This window comes from Protomyctophum bolini, assembly GCF_963924005.1.
Source record: "Protomyctophum bolini genome assembly, chromosome: 13".
Taxonomy (NCBI): Eukaryota; Metazoa; Chordata; class Actinopteri; order Myctophiformes; family Myctophidae; genus Protomyctophum; species Protomyctophum bolini.
In genome coordinates, this window is record NC_137874.1 from 35,522,030 (window position 1) to 35,549,657 (window position 27,628).

Here is a 27,628-nt window from a genome sequence, read left to right on the forward strand (position 1 = left end):
ACTGATGTCTTTACAGGAACACAGATCAGCTGCCCGTCGTTGCTGTGCAAAACAGTCTTCTCTCTCCTTTCCGTACGTAAGTAAGTGTTGAATCTTTTCCTGCTCTGCCATTGTCACAACACCCCCCCCAACAGACCCACTGGCTTGGAAGTTAGCAGCGGGCAAAATGGTGGCGAGAGATTAACTTTGCAGGATTAGGTGGGTTAATTAATAGATGGCTGCTGCTCATTGTTTTGAGTGCAGGCTGTATGAAGCCACCCATGAGAAGCGCTGCAGCATTAAATCAATTTCATGGCCCTTTTATTACTGAGGAGATAAAGCCAATATTTAGCTTTCAATTCTTCACAATTATTGGGGCCCCTGCTTTGCCACTTGAGTGGCTGCGCTTGGTTGGGGACAAGGACGCAGCTGTTTATGGGCTGTGCAGGCCTGTGGGCCTTGGTGACCACTCTGGGGAACGGTTGTAAGCTCTCTCTCACTGTCTGTTTCTCTCTCTGTCTGTCTGTCTGTCTCTCTCTCTCTCTCTCTCTCTCTCTCTCTCTCACTGCCCTGGAGCACAGAAATGCAGCCTTTCGTCAGGAACAGACAGAAGAGAAAAGGTTAGATTTCCATTCAAAACACAATAGCGCACGCTAGACCTTTCATCTTTTCTCAGAGGAAAAACATAATCCTTTGCATACTGTCTTCTCTGCACAAATCCTGAATGTGATTGAAAGATTCATGTTTAATAATGCTTACTAGTGATCCTTGAATTTCTCCAGAAAGAGAGATCTCCAGCCTCGCTGGCACTATATTCTTAAAACTGCCGCTCAATCGATTCTACAGGCTACTACTCTACAGTATATAGCCTTGCTGACCTTTAAACATTTCTCTTTTAAACCGGCCAACTCCAACTCTCTTTTCGCAACACTTCAGTGATGCTTGCGGAACTCGACTTCGCCTCGTTCCTGACCGCATCACTGTCGTGCCAATAATCACGGTAAAGCACACCCTCTCGTGTAATATTGCTTAATCACACACTCTTGTGTACTGGGTAATCAGCTGGGTGAGGCCGTGTAGGTTACAAAACGTATTAAAGAACTTGAAGACGGTTGCGTTTCTCCGGCCCATGTCTGTGTTCCAGTTCCCAATAAGTATTGTCTGCACAGTCACTGCCAGCCAAGCATTCCTCAAGAATAATAGATATAATTCTAATCAGTCGGTCTGTAAATAGCACCAACTAGCAAGGGTTTAGCCTTTTAAAGAAATCAATTGAGCTATGACCTATTACATGCATACACGTCGATTGCTATTGTTCCCGATTATAGAATAGCCTACTACATAATATTTCAATCTCTGAGACGTCCTCTATAATGTTATCAAGTTTAGTCTCTTAGAAGATATCAGGTAAGATATCAATGATAAGAGACAGAGCAACAGAAACAGTACCACAATCACAGCTACAAAACACACACACGAGAATTATGACTAGTACCGTATGTTCATTTAGACCGCACTTCAACAAATACAACAAAACTGCAATATCGACAGCTTTTAGGATTAGGATGCATAGTGATGAGAAATTGGAAAAGTGTAAATATTGCAATTACACTTTCCATTGCTTTTTTTCACCACCCAAAATATCAGACCCTACTCAGCTACTCAGCTTGAGTCCAAGTTGCCTAAAGAATGTCCACAATTCAACAATGTTAAGTGTGTCTATTTACTGAAAATACCGTTTGGAAATGAGATGGAGAGATGGTTTTGATATTTCCGACAGACACATTGAATATTTATTTTATTGTTCATTCAAATATAACTGTCACACGGCAGGATTCAATATACTACTTGGCCCTAAATGAAAGGTCTCTAGCAGGGGAAGTTATTGCTCCGTTGGAAAATCATGAATTCATGGCATCTGCAAACTTGTCAACTTCCCAGCTCAGCACTCGGGAGCATTCCAGTGGTTTTGGTTGGAACAACATGGATGCCCACAGAAGACTGTTGTTTGTTTTGATGTGAAAAACAGTACCTTCGTAGACTTAAAGGGATCACAATACGCTATCGTCTACAATAATGAACAATTTACAACAGTTGAAACAGCAAGCATTACTGTAATTGTCTGTGACACGTGCTTATATCCCTCGATTTAAAATGTACTGTTGTAACAATGCATGTACCAATTTCAAACACACAGCCTGTACTATAAAGATTTAAAACAAGTTTTGTTGTAATGCTCTACCATAAGCAATGTACGCCACTGTCATTATCTCCGCCAGACTGGAAAGTCCGAAAGCATTTGTTCCAGCTGGGCTGCACATGCTCTGAGGACACGACCTGGCCGGCAGCTTTACGGATGTTCACTCTTTGGAAGGGTCAGCCTCCAAGATGGTGAGAAGGCTGGCCTCCACAGGTATATAGTGCAGGCTCTGGCTGGTTGGAGCTATCATTCTCAAAATAGATTGTTCGTTCAACTAGCCAGGGAGGGAGGTAGTGGGGCTCTCTACGCATCTGGTACTGCTAGTCCCCCTGAATTCTGAAACTGTTTGTGCCAAATGTTCCTCGTGTCGCCGCTCTCAAACCGGTCTTTTAGTTTAGCAGTACACTCACTCCTGACCCTCCTCGTGGTACTCAGGCACCACACAGGAACTACCCAGTGTTACAGATGTGAAGGAAGCATTCTGTGCATGAAGAGCAGCACAAAGATCTCCGTTAACCAGAAGGAAAGATCTTGTCTATGAGGTTTTCGGTAGAGGGCGCAGTGGAGTAAATAAAAGTATTTTTCTTCCAGTGAAAAAATAAATCCCTTTCTGGCCAAAAAGTCAACTTTATACGTGTGGTGGGGGGCTCAGAGTGTGTCCACTAAGGAATATAGGCTTTGTAATGTGACACAACCCGTCTCTGTATTAGAGTAGAGTAGAGAAAACATTTTTTTTTACAGAGGAGAGGCTGGTCTGCATTTCATGCGAGGGCAGGAAGCCGAGACATTACAGCAAGGATATTAGGGCTATGGACCTGACCTACAGTACGTTAACCCATGGTTTCTGGTTGGTGAAAATCCAAACTGTCTTTTTTGGAACATCATTAATGCAGTTTGCTGATGAAACCCATGAGCGTCTGAGAACTTGTTTACTGTTCTAAGAGGAGGAAGAGGTGTGGCGAAACATCTCCCAAAGCAAGCTTGTAGCGTAGAGTATGTGTGTGTGTTCAAACTTGAAGATTCACCGACCAAATTCACTGCACAGAGTATAGGCTCAAGAATCCTCCCTCCAGCAATTACAGTATCAAGCATTCATGACGCCTCTCATTTTGTTTCTGTTCAATAAGTTCAACCACTAACTTTGTGTGTGGTTGAGCTGAGGTCAGAGCGGCATTTACTTCAATATTCTGCTTCTTAGCATTTTACAGGAGTGTGTGTGTGTGTGTGTGTGTGTGTGTGTGTGTGTGTGTGTGTGTGTGTGTGTGTGTGTGTGTGTGTGTGTGTGTGTGTGTGTGCATGCACATTGTTCCTGTGTTTGTGGGAGCCCCCTTTTGTGTCTGCTCATTAACCTGAACTGCGCTGCTTTTTGTCCGGACCAAAGGGAACAGTTTCAGTGTGGGATGAAAGTACACTCCTACAGTCAATCCTTCGCCACTGAGACTTCATGGTCTCTGATTTCAAAGAGGGAAAGTCATTTGCAGAAGGAGAGAGCCCAGAACCCAGCAAAGCTTGGCTTTGTGGTGGTAATTGCACTCATTTTGTACACACATCGAAGTCCTGTGATGAAGTCAGGGAACTGAAGTGCTACTGGGCTGATGACGTGTGTTCTTCTGACATGCATTGTGATATAAAGTACATCCGTCTCATGGACCATATTATGTCAATTTGACAGATCGAACCACACCATTTCAATTGCTGCAAACTAAACATCCAGAGAAAGTAATGTTTTATTGAAAAACGATTACTCTGATTCAGATTTACACAGATGTATCAAAGGTGCAGCAAGTCATTTTCTTTTGTCAAAATGAGTATTATTCAGTAACAGTGTGATCTCCCCGTCTTTAGTAAACAGAAACTGCATTTTCATGTCCAAATTCTATCCAATCAGGAGCACTGCTCAAAAAATTCACAAATTGTGAAAACAGCCGATCTATAAAATTGCAATGTGTAGAAAGTGTAGAATGAGATTTAGTGTGAGGCAAATTTGTGTGAGGCATTCAATCCATTTAGAGCAGTGCAGTGGGCACTATTAGTACAGCACCCAGGAAGCAGTTAGGGGTTAAGTGTCTTGGTATGGGTGGGAGGACTGGGGGGACCTTCTGATTACCAGACGACCTATCTACCCACTCAGCTACAGCCATCCATCTTATATTATGTAAATATATCCGCCTTTTCATGCAAGCAGCTGGCTTGTACTAAAACTGGAGTTCAGCACATGATGACAGACAAGGCCAGGTGATGTACTTCATCAAGATTCCAATAACAGAGGGTGTAGAAATATAGAAAAGAAGGCAAAGAGGGAAACAAAGAAAAGATGCACAAATAAGTGGGAAACAAAGAAAAGAGAAGGAAGAGGAATTGCGAGACAGTTCATTATTGATTCAAATTGTTTAATTAAATGGTAAATGGTGCATTTATGAAGCACCCTTCTCCAAAGCGCTTTACAAAGTGCACTACATTCACCCATTAACACACGCAATTATACACCGAAACCATGCAAGGGACCAACCTGCGCATACAGGTTCAGTGTCTTGCTCAGGGATGCTCCAACACTAACCGAGGGGGAGCCGGGGATCAAACCGGAAACCTTCCGATTCCCGACCACTGCTGCCTATACTGTTGCATTTCACAGAGTCTAAAAGAGGCTTTAGCAGTTATGAAGGCAGTATGTACTTTGTGTACAGAAAGAGCTCCTAGTGTTGATGTTTCTCATCTGATCTGCTATTTTTGATGTGTGACACCCCTCACTATAGGGGCGCTCTTTTGTCTTTTTTTCTCTTGTTTTGGGCGACTTCTCTGTGTACTACCAGAGGGGGTCTCACGTACCACGAATGGTACAAGTGGTGGTTGGGAACCTCATGCTTTAGGTGACCGCAGACACTCTCCACTCTGGACCATAATATTCACATCGCAGCCATTTTACTCAAATGACCAACGTGTGAATAATTAGTCAATGATGAGTAAAGCTGAGCAATCCTATACTGTAGCATCACCAGAGTCTGACTTTTCGGAGAGCACCGAAGGGTTCCTGTGAGATCCTGTTGAATTGGTTGTTGTGAGCTCTGCCAGCAGGCATATTAATTAGACTGGACCGCCTTAGCCTCATTTCATTAGAGTCCAAGTAAACAGCCTAATTCTGTATGCATTTTAATGTCCGTACCCCTGCATTAAGTGTGGAATGAAAGTTTTTGACATTTAATGAGAAACAGCGTGAGTTAAGTCACTCTCCTCAATATAATGTAAGTGTGTGTGTGTGTGCGTGCCTGCGCATGAGAGAGAGAATGTGCATGCTGATAATCACAGTAGAGGGAAAGAAAGAGGGTGGAGGAGGTGGGGATAAGTCTTTCAGTTGGTGATACTGAATTGTACCACGTTTTCTGAAGACATCCGTCCTAAAATATGGTTGAAGCGGGTAGTTATTTATTTGTATTTTATTTTAGCCACAGCAGTATCAGCTTGGATAGATGAGATGGACTCCTGCAACACGAGCCATTGCTAAATGCACATATTTGGGAGATTTTTAGGGTAGGTGTATTTCCATCATGCACTGTAGGGCAGAAAGGAATAAGACAGCCATTAGCACAGAGTAGACCACAGCATGGAGGGTTGGAATTAAGACTAAGTGGAGTTTGGGTAAAGCACTTCTCAACGTGGAGGCCCCTGGGCCCCCCAAAGGCCCCTGGGGTGCTTACAGGCGGTGCCTAGCTAAACGACTGATAGTTAGTTATTAGTAACCAAATGGAACTTTACAGGTCTGTAATACAGAGAGTGTACAGTACAAATGGAACCAAATGGACCCGTTCCATTTGTATACTCTCAAGAATTACATTAAGGTTGATTGATTGATATAGTATGTAATGAAAATGCAGCTTAAAGTGCTGTAAAATACAGCAAAAAACTAAAAACTAAAAAAAAGGGAATGAAGCTTTTGAAGTAATTTAATGAAAATGTTTTGTGAGGTCACAGTGACCATGACATTTCACCTTTTGAATGCCTACTTTTAATCCTCCAGTCCAAGTGGAAATGTCTTCACGGACAGACAACCTAGAAACATTACGCCTCTGGCTACGGCTTTCCAGAGGCATAAACATCTTGTCAAATGGACATCTGTAAATGCATAATCAAACTGGGGGTTCTTGAAATTAAAAAGGTTGAGAATTACTGCACTATGGGAGTAAAGTGTCTGAATATAATAAGAGAGCCATTAACAAATACCACCGCAGGGAGGAATGGAATGAATGTGATGAGTCACTTGGGTAAAGGATGATACTTGGAATGACTGACATTTTAAAGCAGTGGGTGGTATAAAATCAGTAGTGATCAGATCCAGGGTATAGACTCGCTTTGTCTCTCTAGTAACATTTCTATGCAAATTATCATTATTCATCTTTTCCATTTGTAACATTATTGCTGATGTACGTATATACAGTATTTGCCACAAATACTTTCAATGTTCAATCAGTCCAAACGATGGAAATGTAAAACAGCTGTTTCTGTCTCACCCCCTGCTGAATTTGATGGAGGATTCGTGAATTCAAGTGCTCTAATATATGTATTCTTTGAAACAGTAGCTTTATGTTGTTATTTAGGCTTTCTGGGGCCATTTACCTGTGCCGCATTTTTATGATTTAAAAAAAATAGCAGACCTACAAGCTCGTAGCGCGCCACTCGGTGGCGCGCTATGAGCTTGTAGATCTGCTATTTTTCAATAGCTAAAGTATAACATAATGCTTAGTTAAAACACCAAAAGGGGTTCCCGTCCAGAATGGGTTAAACGAATGTATCTTATTTCACAGAAGTCAGTCACTTCATCCTGGTCTGGTGGGATTAAAACACAATTTCTAACCACCGCCGGACAATCTTATATGCCTATGCATGTAAGTGAACGTTTACTGTGTTATTAGCTGTTCGTATTGTTTGCGGTCAGCGCATAGAATTTCTGCCAATAACATAATAACATTGTCCTCCATGGTCATTAAAACAAGTATGTATACTAAATTAGCTGGCCCATCCTCAGCCTTACCCTGTCCAGAGCCTCTGGACAACCGCTGATCCGACCGACCGACTTCCCACTCGGCCAATGACTCCCTTGGGTCCTCGCCGATACGCTTGCCGAGTGTGAAATCGACCGGTTGTTGCGAGTTGGGAATGCGTGGCTGCATGGGAAGGGTTGAGCCGATACTATGAGGTAGAAAAGCTCCAGGTATGGATCTACGCTTCATTCTAGTGTACTTTTGTGAAGAACATACTGTACCAATATGCCATAAAAACACTGTACACATGACTTGACTATCACGTCCAGACCGGATCGCATCAACACACCAATAACTGACAGTGAGTCAGGGCGCCTGGTGGTGAGTGGTGCTACGGTATTCTCTGATCCATGTCCGCACACAGTCACATAGCCTGCCGTGACTTCCTCTGACCACAGGTCACATGACTCTCACATGAGCACTCACATACAGTATGGCCTTGCAAGCTTGTGTGTGCATGTGTCACTGTGTGTGTGTGTGTGTGTAGGAAGAAGAGTGAGTGAGTGAGAGGGGGAGAGAGAGAGAGAGAGAGAGAAAGAAAGAGAGCACACATTTATTGTGTACACTGTACAGTATGTGTGTGTGCACATTGCATTTGTGAATGAATGTACTTTTGAGCATGTTGTTTATGCAAACATGATACTCCTGGTCAGGCCCTAATTTAAGGACCCTGTCTGCCACAGGCCCACTGAGCTAATGATCAAAATAATAACTGAGTCAGCGTGGCATCAGGTCAGCTCCCCTGACCTGTACCGACATTGTACTGTAGCCTGACTCACTATGGCCTGTGACAGTGCTAAACACCAGCTGGTATGGTTCTAATGAATCACAGGCATGCCGCATGATCTACTAATGCTGTATTCCACTGTAGTGTGCTATACTGACTATATTCACATAGTGGCCAGATTTCTCTCGTGTTATAGCTCCCTAGCTCCCACCCCTCCAAGTACGATAGAAGAGCAAAATGGCTGCCATATGGACAGTAACATTTAGGCATTTAGCAGATGCTCATCCAGAGTGCAAAATCAGAGTAAGCAATGTGAGAGTGAACTGAACCCTAGTCAAGAAACAACAGCATAAATAGATAGAGTGCAAAGAGAACAATGTAGAGATGTACTGTAACACATACATTTTGCGAGCCTGGAGGGAGAAGTGTCTAAGGTAAGGATGTATGGAGCATCGACCAGGGAGTTTTATGGAAGGTTCGATCAACCTTCAAACCTTTCCTAAAACAATAATAGCTGACGTCTGTGTTCAGTACAACTCTGCTATCCCATCTGTCTGTTTGTCTAACCACCAAGGCCACACTATACAGTTTTAACGTAGTGTGACGCTGCTCAACAGTGCCATCCAGCGGTATTGGCGAGGTGTTGCAGCTGTCCGTGCTCAGACATACAGACACAGACAGACAGACACAGAGACAGACATACACAGAGACAGACATACTGTACATACACACATAGCTGCGTAATGGAGCGGTTAGGCAGGGCTCAAAAATACACAAAACTCTCTCGCTGAGGTGAGCCGAGCCAAGTGTTATTTAAATAAATAGAGAAAAGTAATTCCCTCCTTATTTCAGCCTTTTGAAATATAATCCTCTGTGCTGTCGATATGATAGAGCGTGCTGTTGGTGTTTGGATGTGAAGATATGGAGGAAGCATATCCTTCTTATCTGCCAACAGACAGATCTGACACCACAGATGTGACCAGAGAATGTTCTTGTGAAGGGAACATTATAACCTGCTAACAGGCTGATCAAAATGATTGTGAGGAAAATGACTTTGAACACATCTGTCTGTGTGTGTGTGTGTGTGTGTGTGTGTGTGTGTGTGTGTGTGTGTGTGTGTGTGTGTGTGTGTGTGTGTGTGTGTGTGTGTGCGCGCGTGCGTCCTCTTGTGAGGAACCATCTTTTAGCGAACGTTTAGTTATGAAACAGAATTACTGTCCACATGCTTTAAACCTTGTAATCTGTAGTGTGTACATATACAGTAGACTGTAGTTTCTTGGGCCCTGACATTAGAATCCCTCCCCAGTCGTTTTTGCAGTCGTTTTTCTTTTATTTTTATCCCCATATATACCCCTTTCCTCACAATGTTGTTGTTCTGTCAGCATAAGTCCTTGTATTATCGCTTCAGAGCCCTCACTGGTTGGTCTTAACCTGAGGCCGATTCTACAAATGCCTTCTAGATCAGTAGTTCTACCTCTCAAAATCTCAAGATTGAAAAATAATAATAATCATAAAATAAAATAAAACAGATGCTTTTAATGGGTTTCATCTGACAGTGAGGACTCTATCCTGGGAGCATATAACACACGCAGAGGTACGGTACACACACTTTTGTTCCCAGTGCAGCTTCCCACTGAACAGGCATCCAGACCCAACTGTAGGAGTCGCTAGTGCAGTGACAGAAACCCTAAACCTAACCCTCCCCACCTGGCTTCCCTTCCCACAGTCAACCACGGCCAATTGTACGGTGGGACGCTTTTAGCCTTCACTGAAACATCATTGGAATCTTTATTCTAGACTGCACCATTGCTCAAAAACTCATCTCTTATCTCTCCCTGATCACTCCTTTTTTCCATACTTTCCTTTAAAAGGTCAGGACTTTCCTCCTGCATCATTTATTTTATCAGAATTGTATGGAGCCCCTTAGGGGGAAGGGGGGGGGGGGGGGGAGTGGAGTGTGCATATCATTATACTATGAATCAATGCCACAAAAAGCTGACCGCTTCGACAATGCGAATTCTGAGAACAAACATTTAAACTAGCTGTTGCAGATGTAAAAAATAATTCAGTCAAGTCGTTTACAAACAAGCCGCCAGAGATTATAGTAGCCAGGGACTCATTTTATCATGCCGTGTTGGCGGAGAAATGTCTGGAGACAAAGAGAACCACGTAAACACGTGCGTCGGTCTACTCAGCACGGCGGAGCCTGCTACCTGTCTCTCTACTCGTCAGGGGGAGGAGCCTGCTGCCTGTCTCTCTACTCGTCAGGGGGAGGAGCCTGCTGCCTGTCTCTCTACTCGTCAGGGGGAGGAGCCTGCTGCCTGTCTCTCTACTCTTCAGCAATGAAAGAGCAGTGAAAGGGAAACCACGCCCCCTAATACAAATCCTTATGAAACAAACAGAGACAATATTTAATGAGTAACGCCAAATATTAATTTTCTGCCCACAGGAATAGCTACAGAAACAGCAGAAAACCAAGAAAGCCAGAAGACTAAATGAGTGAAATTGTACTAGCATTGCTCCCTATCACAAAGGACACAATTATTTTAGTTTAAAAAGTGATTTTGTGTGTCCTGTCCATTTAAGTGACTTTCCCTAGCAGTCATTAAGCCTATCAACCTTTTTCTTATAACCCATAAGTCTTTGCGTTTGTGTGTGCCTAAGTTCCTCTTTCTCTTGCCGTGTTGCCAGTTTTGCAAGAGAAACAAGTGGCCAGGTCTATGAAAACGACCACAAATGAAAATAGCTGATCTACAAGCTCACAGCGACACATTGCGAGGTTGTACATCTGTTATTTAAAAACAAATTGAGAATAAATCGAAATATTTTGAATATCTTTTAAACATTTGAATTTTAAAAAATGTTAGCACTGACGAAGGTCTGAGCTGAGGACCGAAACGTTTGCTAAGCATGATAAAAGAAAAGAAAAAGGAGTTTTACTTCTTTTTCTATACGGTGAGCGAGTCTTTTCCGGTCAAAGTTTCCCCAATAAAAAAGGAACAAAATATGTTTAGATGGATGTCCGTGGACAATTATATATTAATCTGGGTTTCCTTGAAATGTGGAAGCAAGCCCAAAAAGCAACTACTGTGCACTTTAGAATCAAGCCCAAAAAACATCAACCAGCTAATACCAATAATTTATTTGCAAGTGACTTTGCAGAAAAAACAAGTCAAAGGTTGCTTATAATAAGCAGACATGCCTGAAAGCAAAGCACACACACACCCCCAGTACCTTGGTGGGGGAAAAGGTGGATAGAGCTGGTGCGCGCGCACACGCGCGCGCACACACACACACACACACACACACACACACACACACACACACACACACACACACACACACACACACACACACACACACACACACACACACACACACACACACACCACTTTCCTTAACATAGAGTAACGTAGGGACATTTCATTGAGAGCATAATGACACCCTGGCAGCGCTCCTAATGGAACCATAATGGCGCTTTCAAACTCAGTAGGAGCCTAAAACACAGACAATCTCAGTGGATGGAGGAACAAGGCAGGCTATGTTCACCTGTAGAGTCGCACCACCTGCACCAAGTTTCCTTATAATATGTACTGTGGTGGGGAAAAGTACAACAATGTTTTACTTAAATAAAAGTAAGAATAATGCAATAGAAAACTACTAGTAAAAAGTACATGCTGTGCAGAATGTCGACACTTCAAATTGTCAAATGTATAAAAGTCTTTTGAGAATAGCAGATCTAGAAGCTCACAATGCATCACACTGCGACGCATTGTAAGCTTGTAGATCGGCAATTTGACATTTTAAAATGGCCGAAATGCGGCTGTAATGGTTAATGTATATGTTTTGTAATAATAACCCAAATCTACAAAGTAACTATAGCAACTAAAGTTGTACTTAAGTGTTACTTAAATGTTACTTAGGTACAGTACTTAATTAAGTAAATGTACTTAGTTACTTTCCACTTCAGCTTGTGACTGCAACTTGTTCCTGATCGCAGACGACTCAGCACTGCTGGTCTCGGACAGGAACAAACTGCAGGTTGAAAAGACCCTCAGCTCTGAACTCGGTAGAATCTGCACCTGGCTCGCTGATAACAAACTATCCTTACACCTGGGAAAAACTGAATCCATTCTCTTCGGATCAAATAGTAATCTCAAAAAGGCAGATGGCTTCTTGGTTAGAGTTGGTGATGATATTATCACACGGAAGGATCAAATTAGCTACCTAGGTTCCATCCTGGAGGCCAATCTTTCCGGTGATAAGATGGCCACCAACGTAATCAAAAAAGTCAATCAAAGAACAAGATTCCTCTACAGGATCTCCTCACTGGTCGACAAAAACACCTTGAAGACCTTAACAGGAGCCCTTGTACAAGGTTTCTTTGACTATGCATCCACCTCCTGGTACCACAGCACCTCAAAGGCCCTTAAAACAAGGCTCCAGACCTCCCAAAACAAACTGGTCAGGCTCCTACTTGGCCTCACCCCCCGAACCCACCTCACCCCTGCCCACTTTGACAGGCTGGGATGGCTTAGGGTCGACGACAGAGTACAGCATCTTGCAATGGGTCTGGTCCACAAGATTAGATACACCACCAAGATACCCATGTACCTGTCTAAATACTTCCTTAATGTAAACGAAGTCCACACCCACAACACCAGAGGGAGTGCAACAAACCATGTACAACCCAGATTCGGCACTAACAAGGGACTAAATTATTTTCGCTCCTATGCGACCAAAATGTGGAACGCCCTACCAACAGTCATTAAGACATGTGAATCCCTTGGCTCCTTCAAAACTGCTCTCAAAGGGCACCTACGGATGGCTGCAATTCGAAACTGGCCTCTGTAAAAGCTGAATTTTTATCTGGATTGTACTATGTTTTTGTATGGACGTGGTGTTGGGTGCCTGCACATATGCACACATGGCATCAACGCATGGTGTTGTGTGCAGGCGCCCTACACTCTGTCTTTGTACTATGGATTGTACTATGTTTTTGTATGGACGTGGTGTTGGGTGCCTGCACATATGCACACATGGCATCAACGCATGGTGTTGTGTGCAGGCGCCCTACACTCTGTCTTTCGTTTTCTTTTCTTTTATCCCCCTGTTCCCCTCACTGTATATATATTTTTTTCCCTTTTCGCTTCCTATATGATGAATTCCTGTTCTGTTCTTTAACTACATAGAAGTGTCTATTTGTTTGTCTCTAAATGTTTTGATGAATTGAACAATGTGGACCCTGTTGTAAACAAGTGTAAGGCTTAATTGGGTCGTCCACTCACAGTTAACAGTCTTTGTATTGAGTTTGTGCTTGAAATGTACTGTAATTCTGCAAACTGTTAATAAAGATTTCAATCAATCAAAAAAACCACTGTGTGTACTACTGTACTGTATATATGCATGCATGTATGCATAAAGAAATGATAAGTGGACACTGACAATTTTGCTGGACAAGGCGCGGCAACATTGACTATTTCCTAGCTTTGTCACGTTCCCAAGTTATTTTCTACACAAAATATGTGTACACACATGCACACATTCCATGGGGGAACTTAGGAATGGCCCCAAATGAACGTTAATTTGTGACATTGGCGTTCATACATCTATGAAACGGTTCAGTCGTAAGCTAATCTATTTATTTTCTGTCTGCTGAATCGCTTCTCACTCTGCACTCCGGAGTATAACAGAAACTGTCCGTGTGCGTGCAAGCCGTGCATGTACTGCATGTGTGTTGTGCAAATCATCGGATACAGTAGGCTGGCTCTAGACCGGATCTAAGCACAAAGCACTAAATACAGCTGTCTGCAGGGGAACAGAAAGCAGAGGAAAAATAATCACACCAGTGTGAAGTGAGGGGCGCTCTTGATACATCATACAGTACATCATCTCATTCTGGCCAGTCACAATTTGCGTCCTCACTTTTCCGTCTTCACTTTTCTGCCCTCATTATCTTACAATACTGTACGCACTTTGCTCAGCGAACCATCGCTATAGGGTGATCAGCCAATCACATGTTTGTGTTCACACAAACCCAGAAAGCTGGGCATATGAGGGAGGGGCTAGCGTGCCGTAATTCTTTTCTTATAAATCCTATAACTAAACCGGCTTTTTTTCTCCCTCCCAGGTTGCAGTAGAGTGCTCTCTGAAAACACCACATGACGTACAGATGCATCAATGGTGTCATTGGATTGAAATGACATGCGTCAATGGCAGTCAATGACTTGATGATTATGACGATGGAAATGTCTCTGTCAACAGTCAATTATTTCCATCATTGAGGAAAATGGACATCTCCATCATAGATGTGATACGTCCAATGAAACAATGTACGTTTAGTTTATGTACCCCTGGCTATTGGGCACGTAACGGCCGTAATGGCTGCCACAACCGTACACTGCCACCATAATGGCACAAATAGATAAACAAATTAATTACAAAATTCAAAAATCCCACCAAACGTTCGAACCATAATGGCTTTGGGATCAGCCCTAATGGGGGTACAGTGTACTGACTGAGGCCATCCATCATCATTATAATATCATTAGACTGTACATAACAGCCAGGCATCTCTCACACACACACACTATTTGATCTTTAACTTTCTCATCTGAGCGATACACTACTATACTGTACCATAATGAATGTAACAAGCAGGTTTTCAGACTGCCTGAATGGGTAATCAAGGCCCAAAAAAACTGTAACAGTGATTTAATCTGTCATTTAGAATTATTATTATTATTTAAAAAAAATTAACATACAGTGATCAAGATTTGATTTCACGACATCTCTCCACATGTAAAATCCATCTCTCCTCCCTCTCCATGTGTGCATCCAGATGATCCATGATAATCAACATTATGATCACAATGCTGGCATAACCAAACCATGTACAAATTTGGTTTCACAACTGCTGTATATATATATATATATATATATATATATATATATATATATATATATATATATATATTGGAAGGGGGCATTTTGTCTCACTTGCCAGAAAAAACTGAACCCCCATTCCGTTTTTCTCACTTGTACTTATACTGTAAAAACATTTTTTTGATGGGGGCCAAATACATAGAATGTTGGGGGTTCTTGACATGAACAAGTTTGAGCACCACATGATATAGCAACTAAGTTAAAAAAATGTTTAGAAGACATTTGTAGAGTTGAGTTTCCCAGGTCTTAATGGGGTTCAATTCACAGCCACTGGCCTGCTAGTACGGTATCGGTATGACCATTACAGTTACAGAAACCCATTATGCAACTTTAGCTTCAGTACCTAAATATGTGCAGTTACACACACACAAATTAATTGCAGCTAATTTGCAGTGACATTCAAAACAGCTTTGTAATTGTGTTCTGTGGCTGAAATTCTGGCTATTAAAAAAATTCAGAAGTCACTGGAACACTATGTGAAATTATGTATTTGTCAGTAACAGCTTAAATACGAAAACTAGCATAATTTATTTCCTGCAGCTCTCTCTCTCTCTCTCTATTAAATGTAGCTATTATTACACCTCAAGATTATTGAGGGCCTTTTCACACAAATTAATTCTAATTACTGACTGTGCATTTGAATGGCAATAAATAAAAATTGACTGGGGACATGGCAGTTTGCAGAAAAACAGTAGTAATAATCGCAAATTACGTTAATCCTTAGTGACTGCAGTGAGTGATTACCAGAGTTCCCCAGTAATATTAATCTTGTAGGGCATTTGTTGGAGCAAATAAATAACAGTACAGAATGGCTGCTGTAAATGACGATTAAACTACAATTACAAGTGGAAGGAACAAAGGATAGCCTATATATTTGAACCAAGCGCGAGAGAACAACATGCAGCGGAGAAAACATTGAGTGAACATGGCAGCTGCTTTGTCAGCTAGTTGGAGCCATGATGCATGGTTATGTAATGAAGGGAATCAGGCATCCCCTCGTGGTTCGCTATGTGTACATTGCAATGTACTTTTTGGCACGTTACAATTGAAATTCTATGTATTTGTCAGTTTTGTTTATTCTATGGTATTTTCAACGCAACTGTCCAAACCATGGAGACCATGGATAAATAAAAATAGGCTGAAAGGAAGTATCGCTGGCTGGATTTTTTGGCCCTTTTTGGGCCACTTGGCAACTTTTGCTGCAGCCAGCTCTTTACTTGTCCAAACAGTTACCCCCACATCCCCCAATGTTTGTAATCGTCACCTCACTCCTCCCTTGATCCCTTCCAGTTATTTATGAGAGCTTTTAATTAACAATTTCAGACTACTGTTGTACAATGGGGGAAAGGCCTTTGATCTAAATGGAGACTGCCCTCCACATCTCGGCCAGGAACTGCACTAATCAATACTTGGCCGAAGGTTATTTCATTTGAAGAGAGAGTTTGATTCATACATTAAAAATTCCAATTACCCTGTCAGGAGTTGAGCGAGCCCAGAGGAGACTATTTTAATCATACAGCTTTATCAAACTCTCTAAACTGAGTTTAGCACATACTGCATGCACCATGGGAAAGGTGATGTGCCTTTAATTTGTCATAAACATATATTTTTGTGTGTGTGTGTGTGTGTGTGTGTGTGTGTGTGTGTGTGTGTGTGTGTGTGTGTGTGTGTGTGTGTGTGTGTGTGTGCGTGCGTGCGTGCGTGCCTGAATAGCGGTCATTTCTTCCCATTCCAAATACATTTTTTTCACTTTTTGAGAGGCAATTTTCTTGTAGTTGGACAAACTTGTTAGTGCTCAAATCATGTCTTGTCGCATACTCATCATGAAGTCATCCGACAAACGTCTATAAAAGTAACGCGAGTGTGATGCATGGGTTGTCGTCCCTGAGCAGTGGGACTGACTGATATCTGGCACACATCTCAGTACAGTGCTTCAACAAAGTGCAGCCCCAAGGCCCATACTGCTGACATGTAAACCTGCTCACCTTCACACTGTACTCTATTCAGTCACACAAGCACCCACAACTGTGAATCAATGCTTTCATCATGCACAACAACAGCTTTCGGTCACTTGCCCTTGTATGAAAGACACTGTCCTGGGAAAATAATTCAAATCTCCCGACACAAAGTACAGCTTATTTGTTGGCTCCCTAACAGGTGGATTTGCATACATTGGGCGCACGCAGACTGGGGACCTGGAAATCCTCCCTCCATTCTAGACATTTTGGTCATGCTGTTCAAATGTGGTCTCAAAAGGACTAAGCTATTTATTCCACCGCATGCCAGCTTTCTACAGCTGGTTTAAATACACATGTAACATGCATAAATCTGTGGTTATCTTGTGGCTGCGCACTGTGCGCAACAATATCCAGAGTGTTCATTTGAATGAGCGTATAAAACAGGTATTTGTCAGAGTATAAGTGAGTGCATTAAAGTGTGTAACAGAAGCGGTCTGTCAGACATTTAAAGACAGTTATTTGACTCACCGGGGAACTGGTAGCTGTAGCTTGGGGCAAATCCAGTGTATCCTCTTCCATACGTTGCCACAATGTTAGGATAACCTGTGTGGAGAAACACAATTGACATTAGAAAAGCTGATTTTACACCATATAGCCTTTGTTGGCTGCTATGTAGTCTCTCGAGACAGACTGTGACTAAAAGAGGGCGCTGTTTTTCCTTTGTTTTGCCAATGGGTACCCAGATTGCCTGCTATGTAAACTAATAGGCTACATACCAGTACATACTTGTACTGTGACTGAATGGGTACTTGAACTTCATATAGTAGATAAGAAGTAGGATTAATCAAGGGTTCTCAAACCCTTTAGTTTTAAGGACCTCCAGTTTGGTGTGCATGATTAGGCAATGTATGGGGGTCCATTGCCTAATAATGCACAACTATTTTTTTTAGGCGAGTTCCATTTGTACACTCTCAGAGTTACAGTTCCGTAAAGGTTAATTTAGTTCCTAACTATCAACAATTTAGCTGGGGACCGCCTGGAACTCTCAAGCACGGGGACCCCACTTTGAGATCCACTGCTATAAATAATAAATAAATGCTATGGGCCTCCGGGTGGTGTGGAGATAAAACACTCAGCCAGCATCACAGAGGCCCAGGTCACTTCAGGACATTGGCCAGGCGCTCTCTATTGAACACAGTCGTCAGTGTTCCCGGGCAGGAAGCCAGTAGGGGATTGTGTTCTTGTCTCTGCACTAGCGACTCTTACTGGTTGGCCAGCGTGCCTATTCACTGGAGAAGGGAACCGGGGAACATAACGTGTTACGCTTTCTGAAACTACCAGAAGGTGACTCCAGATGTGTATTGGAGGCGGCATGTGACTGTCTGCATCTCCCCAGGTCAACAAAGTGGGGATTGCAGTGACACTGCACCTTTACATATGTACAGTACATACCTGTATATGCACGCACACACATAGACAGATATTAGGGGTGTAACAATGCATTGAATCGTTCAGTGCAAGGCTTTCAGTTTGGCATGCATTACGAACCAAACAATATGCTCTTTTTTTTATCAACTTCAAACTAAATAAATGCTACTCCAGTCACACTGAGAGTCGTGGTAAACTAATTCCATGGAGAGACCAGAAACAGATCTTGTCTTGTGTTCCCTGCATGTGAATTATGAGGGAGATGGCAAGAGAGTGGTAGGTAAAAAAGTGCAACGGTATGTCGCATGTATCCGCTACACGAGAGTAGCTTATTACATAAGTGGACTTCACCACAGTGCAAAACAAGGAGAGACACACGCACTACAATCATTCCCTGCAGCGTTTAGCCAGCAATGGCCACCTGATTCCAACAGGGACAAATAAATCACCACAGTGTTTGCTAGATTTATTGCCACAGACATGAGACACTGTTCTGTAGGCTTTATGAACTTTATAGAGCTAAATTTAATTGAGCCCTAGTTACACTGTTCCTTCATTAGCCCATTAAAACACAATAGTTTATTTTGTTTGGGTTGGGCATAGCTCCATTATAGTTCAAAGAAAAACAAAGATCAAATCATTAACTCTGGCATTTCTACGTTTCACATAATGGGTGTGTGTGTGTGTGTGTGTGTGTGTGTGTGTGTGTGTGTGTGTGTCATGTGCGCACACACATGCAAGTGAGTTATGAGGAATCCAACGAAATAACGGTATATCAAAATGTCAATAATAAAAACAGGTCTAGTGAATTACAGTAGATCACGAAGATGTGATTCACTTTAAAAACAAAAGCATTAATATGAGACACCTGGCCTCTGCACCGAATGCTGACACAAATTGCTTTGATGATTACGACATAAAATATTCTTGGTCTGTTTACGCGGTGAAATTTCATATTGTTGCTGCATGTTGCATAATAGGCAAAATTACACTATTTATCAAGTCAGTAGTTGTGAGTGCAACACACACACACACACACACACACACACACACACACACACACACACACACACACACACACACACACACACACACACACACACACACACACACACACACACACACACACACACACACACACACACACACACACACACACACACACACACACACACACACACACACACACACACACACCTCTGCAGCCCCAGGTCCCTGTGGTTGACTAGGTCTGACTAATACAGTAGGTGTGCTATTGCTGCGTGGGCAGAGCGGTGCACTGTGGGCCACGGGGGCCATCGTGTCCTCAAACAAAGTTAAGGGCAGCAGATTTATTGTTCATCTGCTGTCAGACTGTGTATTACATCCACACAGGCCCTGCCAGTTAATTATCTGCACAGTTCTCCCACTGAAGCAGCTGTGGCCGATATACTGAGAGACGTGAGTGTGTGAGTGAGCTACACGGTGGGACACAGAAGATATTTGAAAAGAGGGAGAGTGGGAGAGTGTGACTGAATGAATGAATGAATGAATGAATGAACGAGCGAACGAATGAACGAACGAACGAACAAACAAACAAATTGAAATGGGAGGGTAAAAAAATGAATCATGCATCTTGGGATCCGCATGGCTCCAATGAGGATCTTGGAGTTTATGTGGGTATAGCCTGTGATGTCAGTCCTTGTGCTTGAAACAGATAATTGTGGTGCAATAAAAAAGCCCTCAGTGTGGCCTTGGAGGCTTGGAGCCCTCAGTGTGGCGTTGGAGGCTTGGAGCCCTCAGTGTGGCGTTGGGAGGCTTGGAGCCCTCAGTGTGGCGTTGGGAGGCTTGGAGCCCTCAGTGTGGCGTTGGGAGGCTTGGAGCCCTCAGTGTGGCGTTGGGAGGCTTGGAGCCCTCAGTGTGGCGTTGGGAGGCTTGGAGCCCTCAGTGTGGCGTTGGGAGGCTTGGAGCCCTCAGTGTGGCGTTGGAGGCTTGGAGCCCTCAGTGTGGCGTTGGAGGCTTGGAGCCCTCAGTGTGGCGTTGGAGGCTTGGAGCCCTCAGTGTGGCGTTGGAGGCTTGGAGCCCTCAGTGTGGCGTTGGGAGGCTTGGAGCCCTCAGCGTTGGAGGCCCTCAGTGTGCGACTAGCATTTTATTCTGTTCTTCCAGCCTGTGATGTCTGTCATCTGTCAGCAATGATGATCCATTTCTTAGTTTCGTCTTTTATAGATACGTACTTGCGTAAGCACAGAAAATCCTAATTCACACTTGTATGTGGTTGTAAAAGGTAGTAAAAGTATAGCAAACGGCTTGCTTTACTTAGCAGAGAATATTCAGATGATACTTATCCAGAACAGGCCTGGAATGGACACACCAGGCTGACCAATGGTTTTATATATATATATATATATATATATATATATATATATATATATATATACTGCCAACGACCTAATTGAAATCTCCCGGGTCGTGACCAAGTCTTTGGGAAACAATGTTCTAGACAGCTTGCCTTTGAGGGGCCACGCAAATAAAAATAGAGTGAGTCAGCGATTGTGTAGTCATTCAATAAGACTTTTCTCTTCAGCCTTGATGTATTAATCAAGCTCTTACAGCCTTCATCCAAAGACTGAGATTTCTTAGGACAAGACACTTTTTCAGTTTAGTTTATAAGCGACACCTCGGTAACAGAAAAGGATAATTAGCTTGATAAACTGAATGTCTGCATTGTTAATTTCAGAGAGCATTCGCCCTGCACACAGTGCTCTGTGGCAGAGATGAAACTACTAGAGAGATTTGTCAGTTTCAAGTTGTACAATTACTGTAACCATGAAAAGATATCAACCATACTACATTCACACGTATTAGTTGCATTAATGCTGTTTTGAGCTACTTCCAGTATCATTAAATGACAGATAATTTAATCAAGTCCACAGATACACCTCACTTTAATAATGGTGCAGTCCCCTGCTGTACAATACTATGCCTCAGAGCCTTTGCCAGGCGGAATTTGAAAGGTTGACCTGGGTAATAACAATAATACATATCCAATGATTGCTGCCAATGAAAAAGCTCAATTTATTCCTGACCTGAAAATGAAAAAATAAAATAAAATAAAAACTCCCAGGTGTTTTGTCCCCTCTCTTTCACACAAATGAGGTAATGAGGTACACGCAGACTGATTTTCTACATTGTGTTTTTAAGTATTATTATTTTTTCCCCCATGAATTAAAAACTAATTCAATCATTTTTGAAGGACCTAGAGCGCTGCATTGGGACTGGGATCCCGTGGGACCGCACGGAAATCTTGCCGGAGCAGGTGGTTCAGAAGTTGCTGTGAGTGGGACTGTCCGGTCAAAAGACAACAACAATAATTATGTCACACATGGTCCCGCAGTAACCTACTATAGATGTAACACACACACACACACACACCTGAAGCATGCAACACTGCAACGGTGCGGGTGGAGCACTGTTGCAGCATGCAGTACAGCAGGGGTCTTCAACATTTTTACCCGTCCCTACGCTACATATTGTATATAATTGTGTTGCAGATTAAACCTTTTGATAGATTTCATACCGTAGATAGCTTCATACAATAGACTTGCGCTGTCATCAGTGTAAGACAATGTTGAATTCATGTTAAGGCACATTTTCAGACATGTAACAACTTAAACAATCAATACTTGATCTCTCCACGCCACCTTGCGAGGCGTTGTTAGCTTGTAGATCTGCTATTTTTGGTGAATGTTGTTCCCACCAAGATAGGATGCTAATGTTCAAGTGGTTCAACTTGTGTTCAACTGAAGTTCCTATCGTTCAAAGATTTGGCAGCTCCCTTGTAGTAACTCTGGGGACCCCTAGGGGTCCCAGACAAGTTTGAAAAGAAGATCAAAGCAGACGATTAGAATACAAAAGCGAAGCAAGTACTGTAGGCAGGTCTGATATTTGGACGGATTTACAAATTGCTACTGACAAATTGGTGAAAAACTAAATTGAGAACAAAACATTGTCACCGACTATATCTGCATATATTTAATGATGTTACTACAGTATGTTCTGTTACTGTTAAATACTGTTCTCTTTGTGGTGAACAGTAAGCTTACTTTGTCGCTGTCCATGGTGCTGTAATGAGCCTCTCTCTCTCTCTTGTTGTGTCCCAATAGAAATATTGTACAAAATCATATTGTAGCCATCACAAATTCCCTGTTGAGGGCAACAGTGATGAGATCATGACAAATCTGAATGATGGACCACCAGATGCTATATAAGATCAGAGGATGTACTGTGTCTGTATATGAAGTGAAAGGAGCTATAACTCATGTATTTTTCTCCCTTATGCATCATGTCACTGGGACTACTAGATTTACAGTACAAGTAGAGGTACACTGAATCATAGCAACTTGTGTGTGCACACGCACACACGCAGTGCACGCACGCAGGCACGCACGCACACACACAGACAGAAATCACATTAGTGTGTGCACACTTTACAATCCTCTGTGTTAATTTGGTAAATGGTAAATGGTGCATTTATATAGCGCCTTTATCCAAGGCGCTTTACATAGATTGTGCATTACATTCACCCATTCATACACCGATGGCAGCGGAAACCATGCAAGGCACCAACTAGCACATCGGGAGCAATTAGGGGTTCAGTGTCTTGCTCAAGGACACTTCGACAGTAACTCTGGGGGAGTCCGGGTTCGAACTGGCAACCTTGCGGTTCCCATCCAGGCACTCTACCCCTGAGCCACCGCCGCCGCCGGCTCAGAATGTGCAAATGCAACCAAACGGACACATTTGGAACAATAGACAAGATGTCACACTTTTACAACAGCTCTGTTGAATAAGGTTAGCTGTTCCCTGTCACATCCATTAGGCAGCAAAGCCAGCAACCGTATTCTGCAACATTGAAATGCAATGACTGCCTTATATTTTGGGTAAAATTGCACCTTACCCCAACAAACACAAATGACGTCTGTCAGCTAAAGATTACAGAGGTAAACAAAACACTAATATAATAATTATGGTCCGTAAAAAACATATTGTAATTATTTCACAATCATATTAATTATGTTTGGGGAAAAGCAATAGTTATATTCCATTTGTTTTTTTTAAGCTCTGTAGATATGTTATTTTCTTTACTATATATTTGTTGTTACCTCACCCTATATAACGTTTGAATTAACACTGAAGATGATGTTAATTCGTGCACATTTTCACTTTCTATCCGTGTGAGTGAGAGGTTGGAGGAAAGCTTAGACAATAAAAAAATAAATAAACAGAGAAGAGTAAAAGACAGATGAGATGAGCATAGATGGGAGGAGGAGAACCATTTCAGTAAATAAAGGCTGCCAGTGTATCTGGCCCGTTGCCTCTTAACCCATTCTGACCTGAGATCAGATTTATACGAGGTTTCCACTGGACACACACTGGTCTGATTAACCCATTCTGACCTGAGATCAGATTCTAAAAATGTCAGTCGTTCTTCGATTTTTCAAAAATAGCAGACCTACAAGCTCGTAGCGCGCCACTCGGTGGCGCGCTATGAGCTTGTAGATCTGCTATTTTTCAATAGCTAAAGCATAACATGATGCCGACACCAACATGGGTTCCCGGTCAGAATGGGTTAACCCTCGTATTTGCATCATTAATATGCATGCTAATGTACCTATTTTATGGCTCAACAGCTCTGATTCACTTTAAAATCAATTATCCATCTGCTACACCCATACCTCGCCCAGGCTCAAATGCGTATTAATTTCAGCAAACATACATGGGGCACAATACAATAAAGATAAATGCCTCGATTAGAGGCAGTAAACAAAGGAGCTGGGGATGGCTTTAATGAGATTGGGCATAAAAAGAAGCATGCGCGTTAAATGATGAGCCTCGGGTCGCCTTTTCCAAAGCAAATTACATAAAGGAATGTTTCTCTGTGCTTCTTTTCTTTTTTTTCTTTTTTTTTTCTTTTCATTAAGATAAGAGCATTTTCCAAACAAGCGTGGTGTTATTATTCTCACATGAGCACTGCCTTCTCCCAGCGGAGAGACGCTTGTCCTCTGCACTGCTGGGACGTTAGTTCACAGAAGTTTTTTTAACCCATTCAGGACGGGAACACCCGTTTGGTGTTATAAGCATATAACATAAGCAAGATAAATTGCAGATCTACAAGCTTTTTTAAATATCATGAAAATGTGGCGCAAATCTTTGAATATATATTCTTTCAGAGCGAACGTTTTTAACTCAAATATATGCTTCTGGGAGGTCCCTGAAACTACATATTTTCAGATGAGGGGGGGTCCCCCCCCATGAGGGCCAAGTACAGATAATTCTGGGGGTCCTTGACATGAAAAAGGTTTAGCACCACTGACATAGAAACAGGTTTTTGAGTGGTGCAACCACTCCAAGGAACAGCAATGTCCGTGTTAACCTATGTGTGTGGCTATGAGTACCAGTAGGGGCAAAAGTGGCGCTGTTGTGCCAGAAACAGAGAGAGAGATACAGTAGTGTTGCACTGTTGCCTAGTGCTAATTACAGAGAGAGAGAGAGAGAGAGAGAGAGAGGCAGGGGGAGAGGGGAGTTGCACCACTCAGTTCACACAGGTGTGATTTTTCATTAAACATTTAAGATTTAGAATCGGACTCAGTCCTAAATGGCAGCAAGAACACCGCAAAGGGAGCACACACAGTGAACAACAAGTCTCATCTACCACTTCCTTTACCATTAACAGTCATGTTGTCACTCGCAATATCTAGTGTAAGGTGAACTGATGCCCGGGGCTGGTAAACAAATAATAATAACAAAACGAAACAAACAAAAAAACCTGCGGGCAGAGTGAAACCTGTCTAGACCTTCCCGGTCGGTGTGTACCAATTGAGTGTAATGTTTTATTTTGTGTTCGTTTTTCCCCATCATCAGTTGCAGGCTGCCTCTGCCTTTTCGGAACCTCTGTGCCTGAGCAGGGCACCAAAAGTGGTCCGGGTTACATTTCAGCTGATCGCATTCGTGCAAAGTGCACGCCGATCATTAGGCTGGTCTCTTCTCCCTGCTGCACTGTACAGTCAGTCAGTGCATTGATGAAACACGCTTAATAGTCATTTTCTTCAAAGCGACTGACGTAACTTCATGTAATGTCTCAAGAAACGACTCGTTATTAAAATCAAACCGCTGGTGCACACAAGACTAACATTATTGATTGTCTAATAACGTTTTTTTTATTCAGTCTGGAGCCCTGCTTAACATGTCTGATCTGAAAGGACTACCGATTGATTTCATCAGTTTCTGCCATGTTGCTTTCACCACCACCATGTTTCAAAGACGTTAGGCCAATAGTTGGAACTTGGAACCAATTATCAACTACAATTAAATATAATGATTGATGTAATATATACATAGATCATACAAAAGTATGTTTTTGTGCTGTAGTGTTTTATGCACAATCAACAATCAATGCGATAATAGATTGGCTATTTTCACTACTTTGTATGTTTTAAAAATCATAAAAGTATAATAATATTTTAAATAAAATAGAAATAGAAAATATGATTTTTACTCGAGTCGTGACCCATAAGAATGGGTCTGTGACCCACAGATGGGACTCCTGACCCACTGTTTGGGACACCGTGCTGTAGAGATTATTATAGATGGATGAAGAGGAGAAATGAACAGAACACAGAAGAAAAAGTGATAGAGTTGGATCATAAAACAAAGACAGCCAGAGGCATGGGCAGGGTGGTAATGAGGATGGGGTGGAGGGTGTGTGTATAGAATAAGTGTGTGTGTGTGTGTGTGTGTGTGTGTGTGTGTGTGTGTGTGTGTGTGTGTGTGTGTGTGTGTGGTGGGGGTGCCAGCAGCTGAGGTCTCTGTAGATGAGATCTCTCCCTGACATGCATGTCCCTGTCATTACCCGTCGAGGTGAGAGAGAGAGGGGGGGGGGGGGGGGGGGGGGGGGGACACGGTGATGAATCCTTAATATGACATTACACCAATTTTCCTCTTCATTTAGCCTGCTAATGTCCTGGTCTGCTCCGTTATGCCCAGGGGCAGCCCATACCAGACTGGACCAGAAATAGACCACTGTGGCCACCGATGGCACACCTTGACGCAGCCTAATTAGGGGAAGCAGCCACCTAATGGGCCTGTCTAGACCAGAGTTTGAATTAGTTTTGTTGTGCAATACGTAATTACGCATGTGTTTGTTATGCTGCATATACTTATTCTTTGCCGGTATATGAAATCCTAGCATGATCATGCTGGTGCAACACCACCATTGTTGCGCATGAGACATGCATGAGTACTGCAGTTGTAATGCATGCATGCATAGTTGCATACATACAGTACAGGCATAGAAGCACCAGGAAATGCCACGATTTGTACTGCAAAATAAAGCACCTCCTGACACTAGTCTGGCAGTAAAAACTATCCTAGAGTATGGGTCTTTGAAGAGGTTCCAGGGGGTCCTCATCCAAATGAGCAGATTCGTTCAATTGAGCAGTATAGTTCAGTTCACTTAAAATTAGAATACAAAAACATGAATGAAGGACTATTACAGTATAACATATGTTAAGCCACTATGAATCACCTTTGCGAATCAGTTTATCTTGCGAGTCACATTCAGATTGAGATCCATTGAAATTTTTTGCATTTCTTTTTAACCAAAACATGTTTTCATCTCCGGGTCCTTAGTTAGGACAGACTCATTTGAAATGGTTGACCTGCATGAACAGTTGTTGGTACTCACACCCACACCCACGTTCTCCATTAAAACCAGGAGAGCGTTGGCTATTCAAATATAGCAGAAATACAAGCTCACAGCGCATCACTTCGTGCAGCACTGCAAGCTTGTGTACATCTACAATTTTGTTTTACATTTTTGAAAGATCTTGAGAACTGCTGATTTAGAAGGCATTAGTAGGATCGGCCTCAGGTCTTCAAAGGACACTTCACCCTTTAGATTGAGAACACTTTCTTGGTTTTAGATATTTTAGATTTTAGCAGTGAGCCCTGCAGTGTCTCTGATGTTAACGACAGTGGGCTCACTTTCTTTCCTGGACTACAATTCCCATAATGCTTTGGTGCACTGCTCCTCCTTGTGGATAGGGGGAGGGCTGTCTTACTGAGACAACATGTAGTCCAGGAAGTAAGTGAGCCCTGCAGTGTCCATGACATCATAGACACTGGGCTCACTGCTAAAATCTAAAACTACATATTACACACATAAAGACCCCCAGGAAAGTATATGTTTTTTTTTTTAAAGGGTGAAGTTTCCCTGTACTGGGTAAAAGGGCTAATTCCATTGGTTGGAGGGGGCTGTGTTTGGTAAAAGGGCTAATTCCATTGGTTGGAGGGGGCTGTGTTTGGTAAAAGGGCTAATTCC

General features: G+C 42.5%; 1 protein-coding gene across 11 annotated transcripts in view; it reads right to left on the reverse strand.

The window, feature by feature from the left end:
* LOC308326515 (RNA-binding protein Musashi homolog 2) overlaps positions 1-27,628 on the reverse strand; it is a 225,515-nt gene that overhangs the window by 23,060 nt on the left and 174,827 nt on the right. For all 11 annotated transcript variants that reach the window (XM_080779425.1, XM_080779426.1, XM_080779430.1 and 8 more), the window contains one exon: positions 17,371-17,445. In XM_080779425.1, the coding sequence (XP_080635551.1) occupies positions 17,371-17,445 (75 nt within the window). The remainder of the gene's footprint in view (positions 1-17,370; positions 17,446-27,628) is intronic.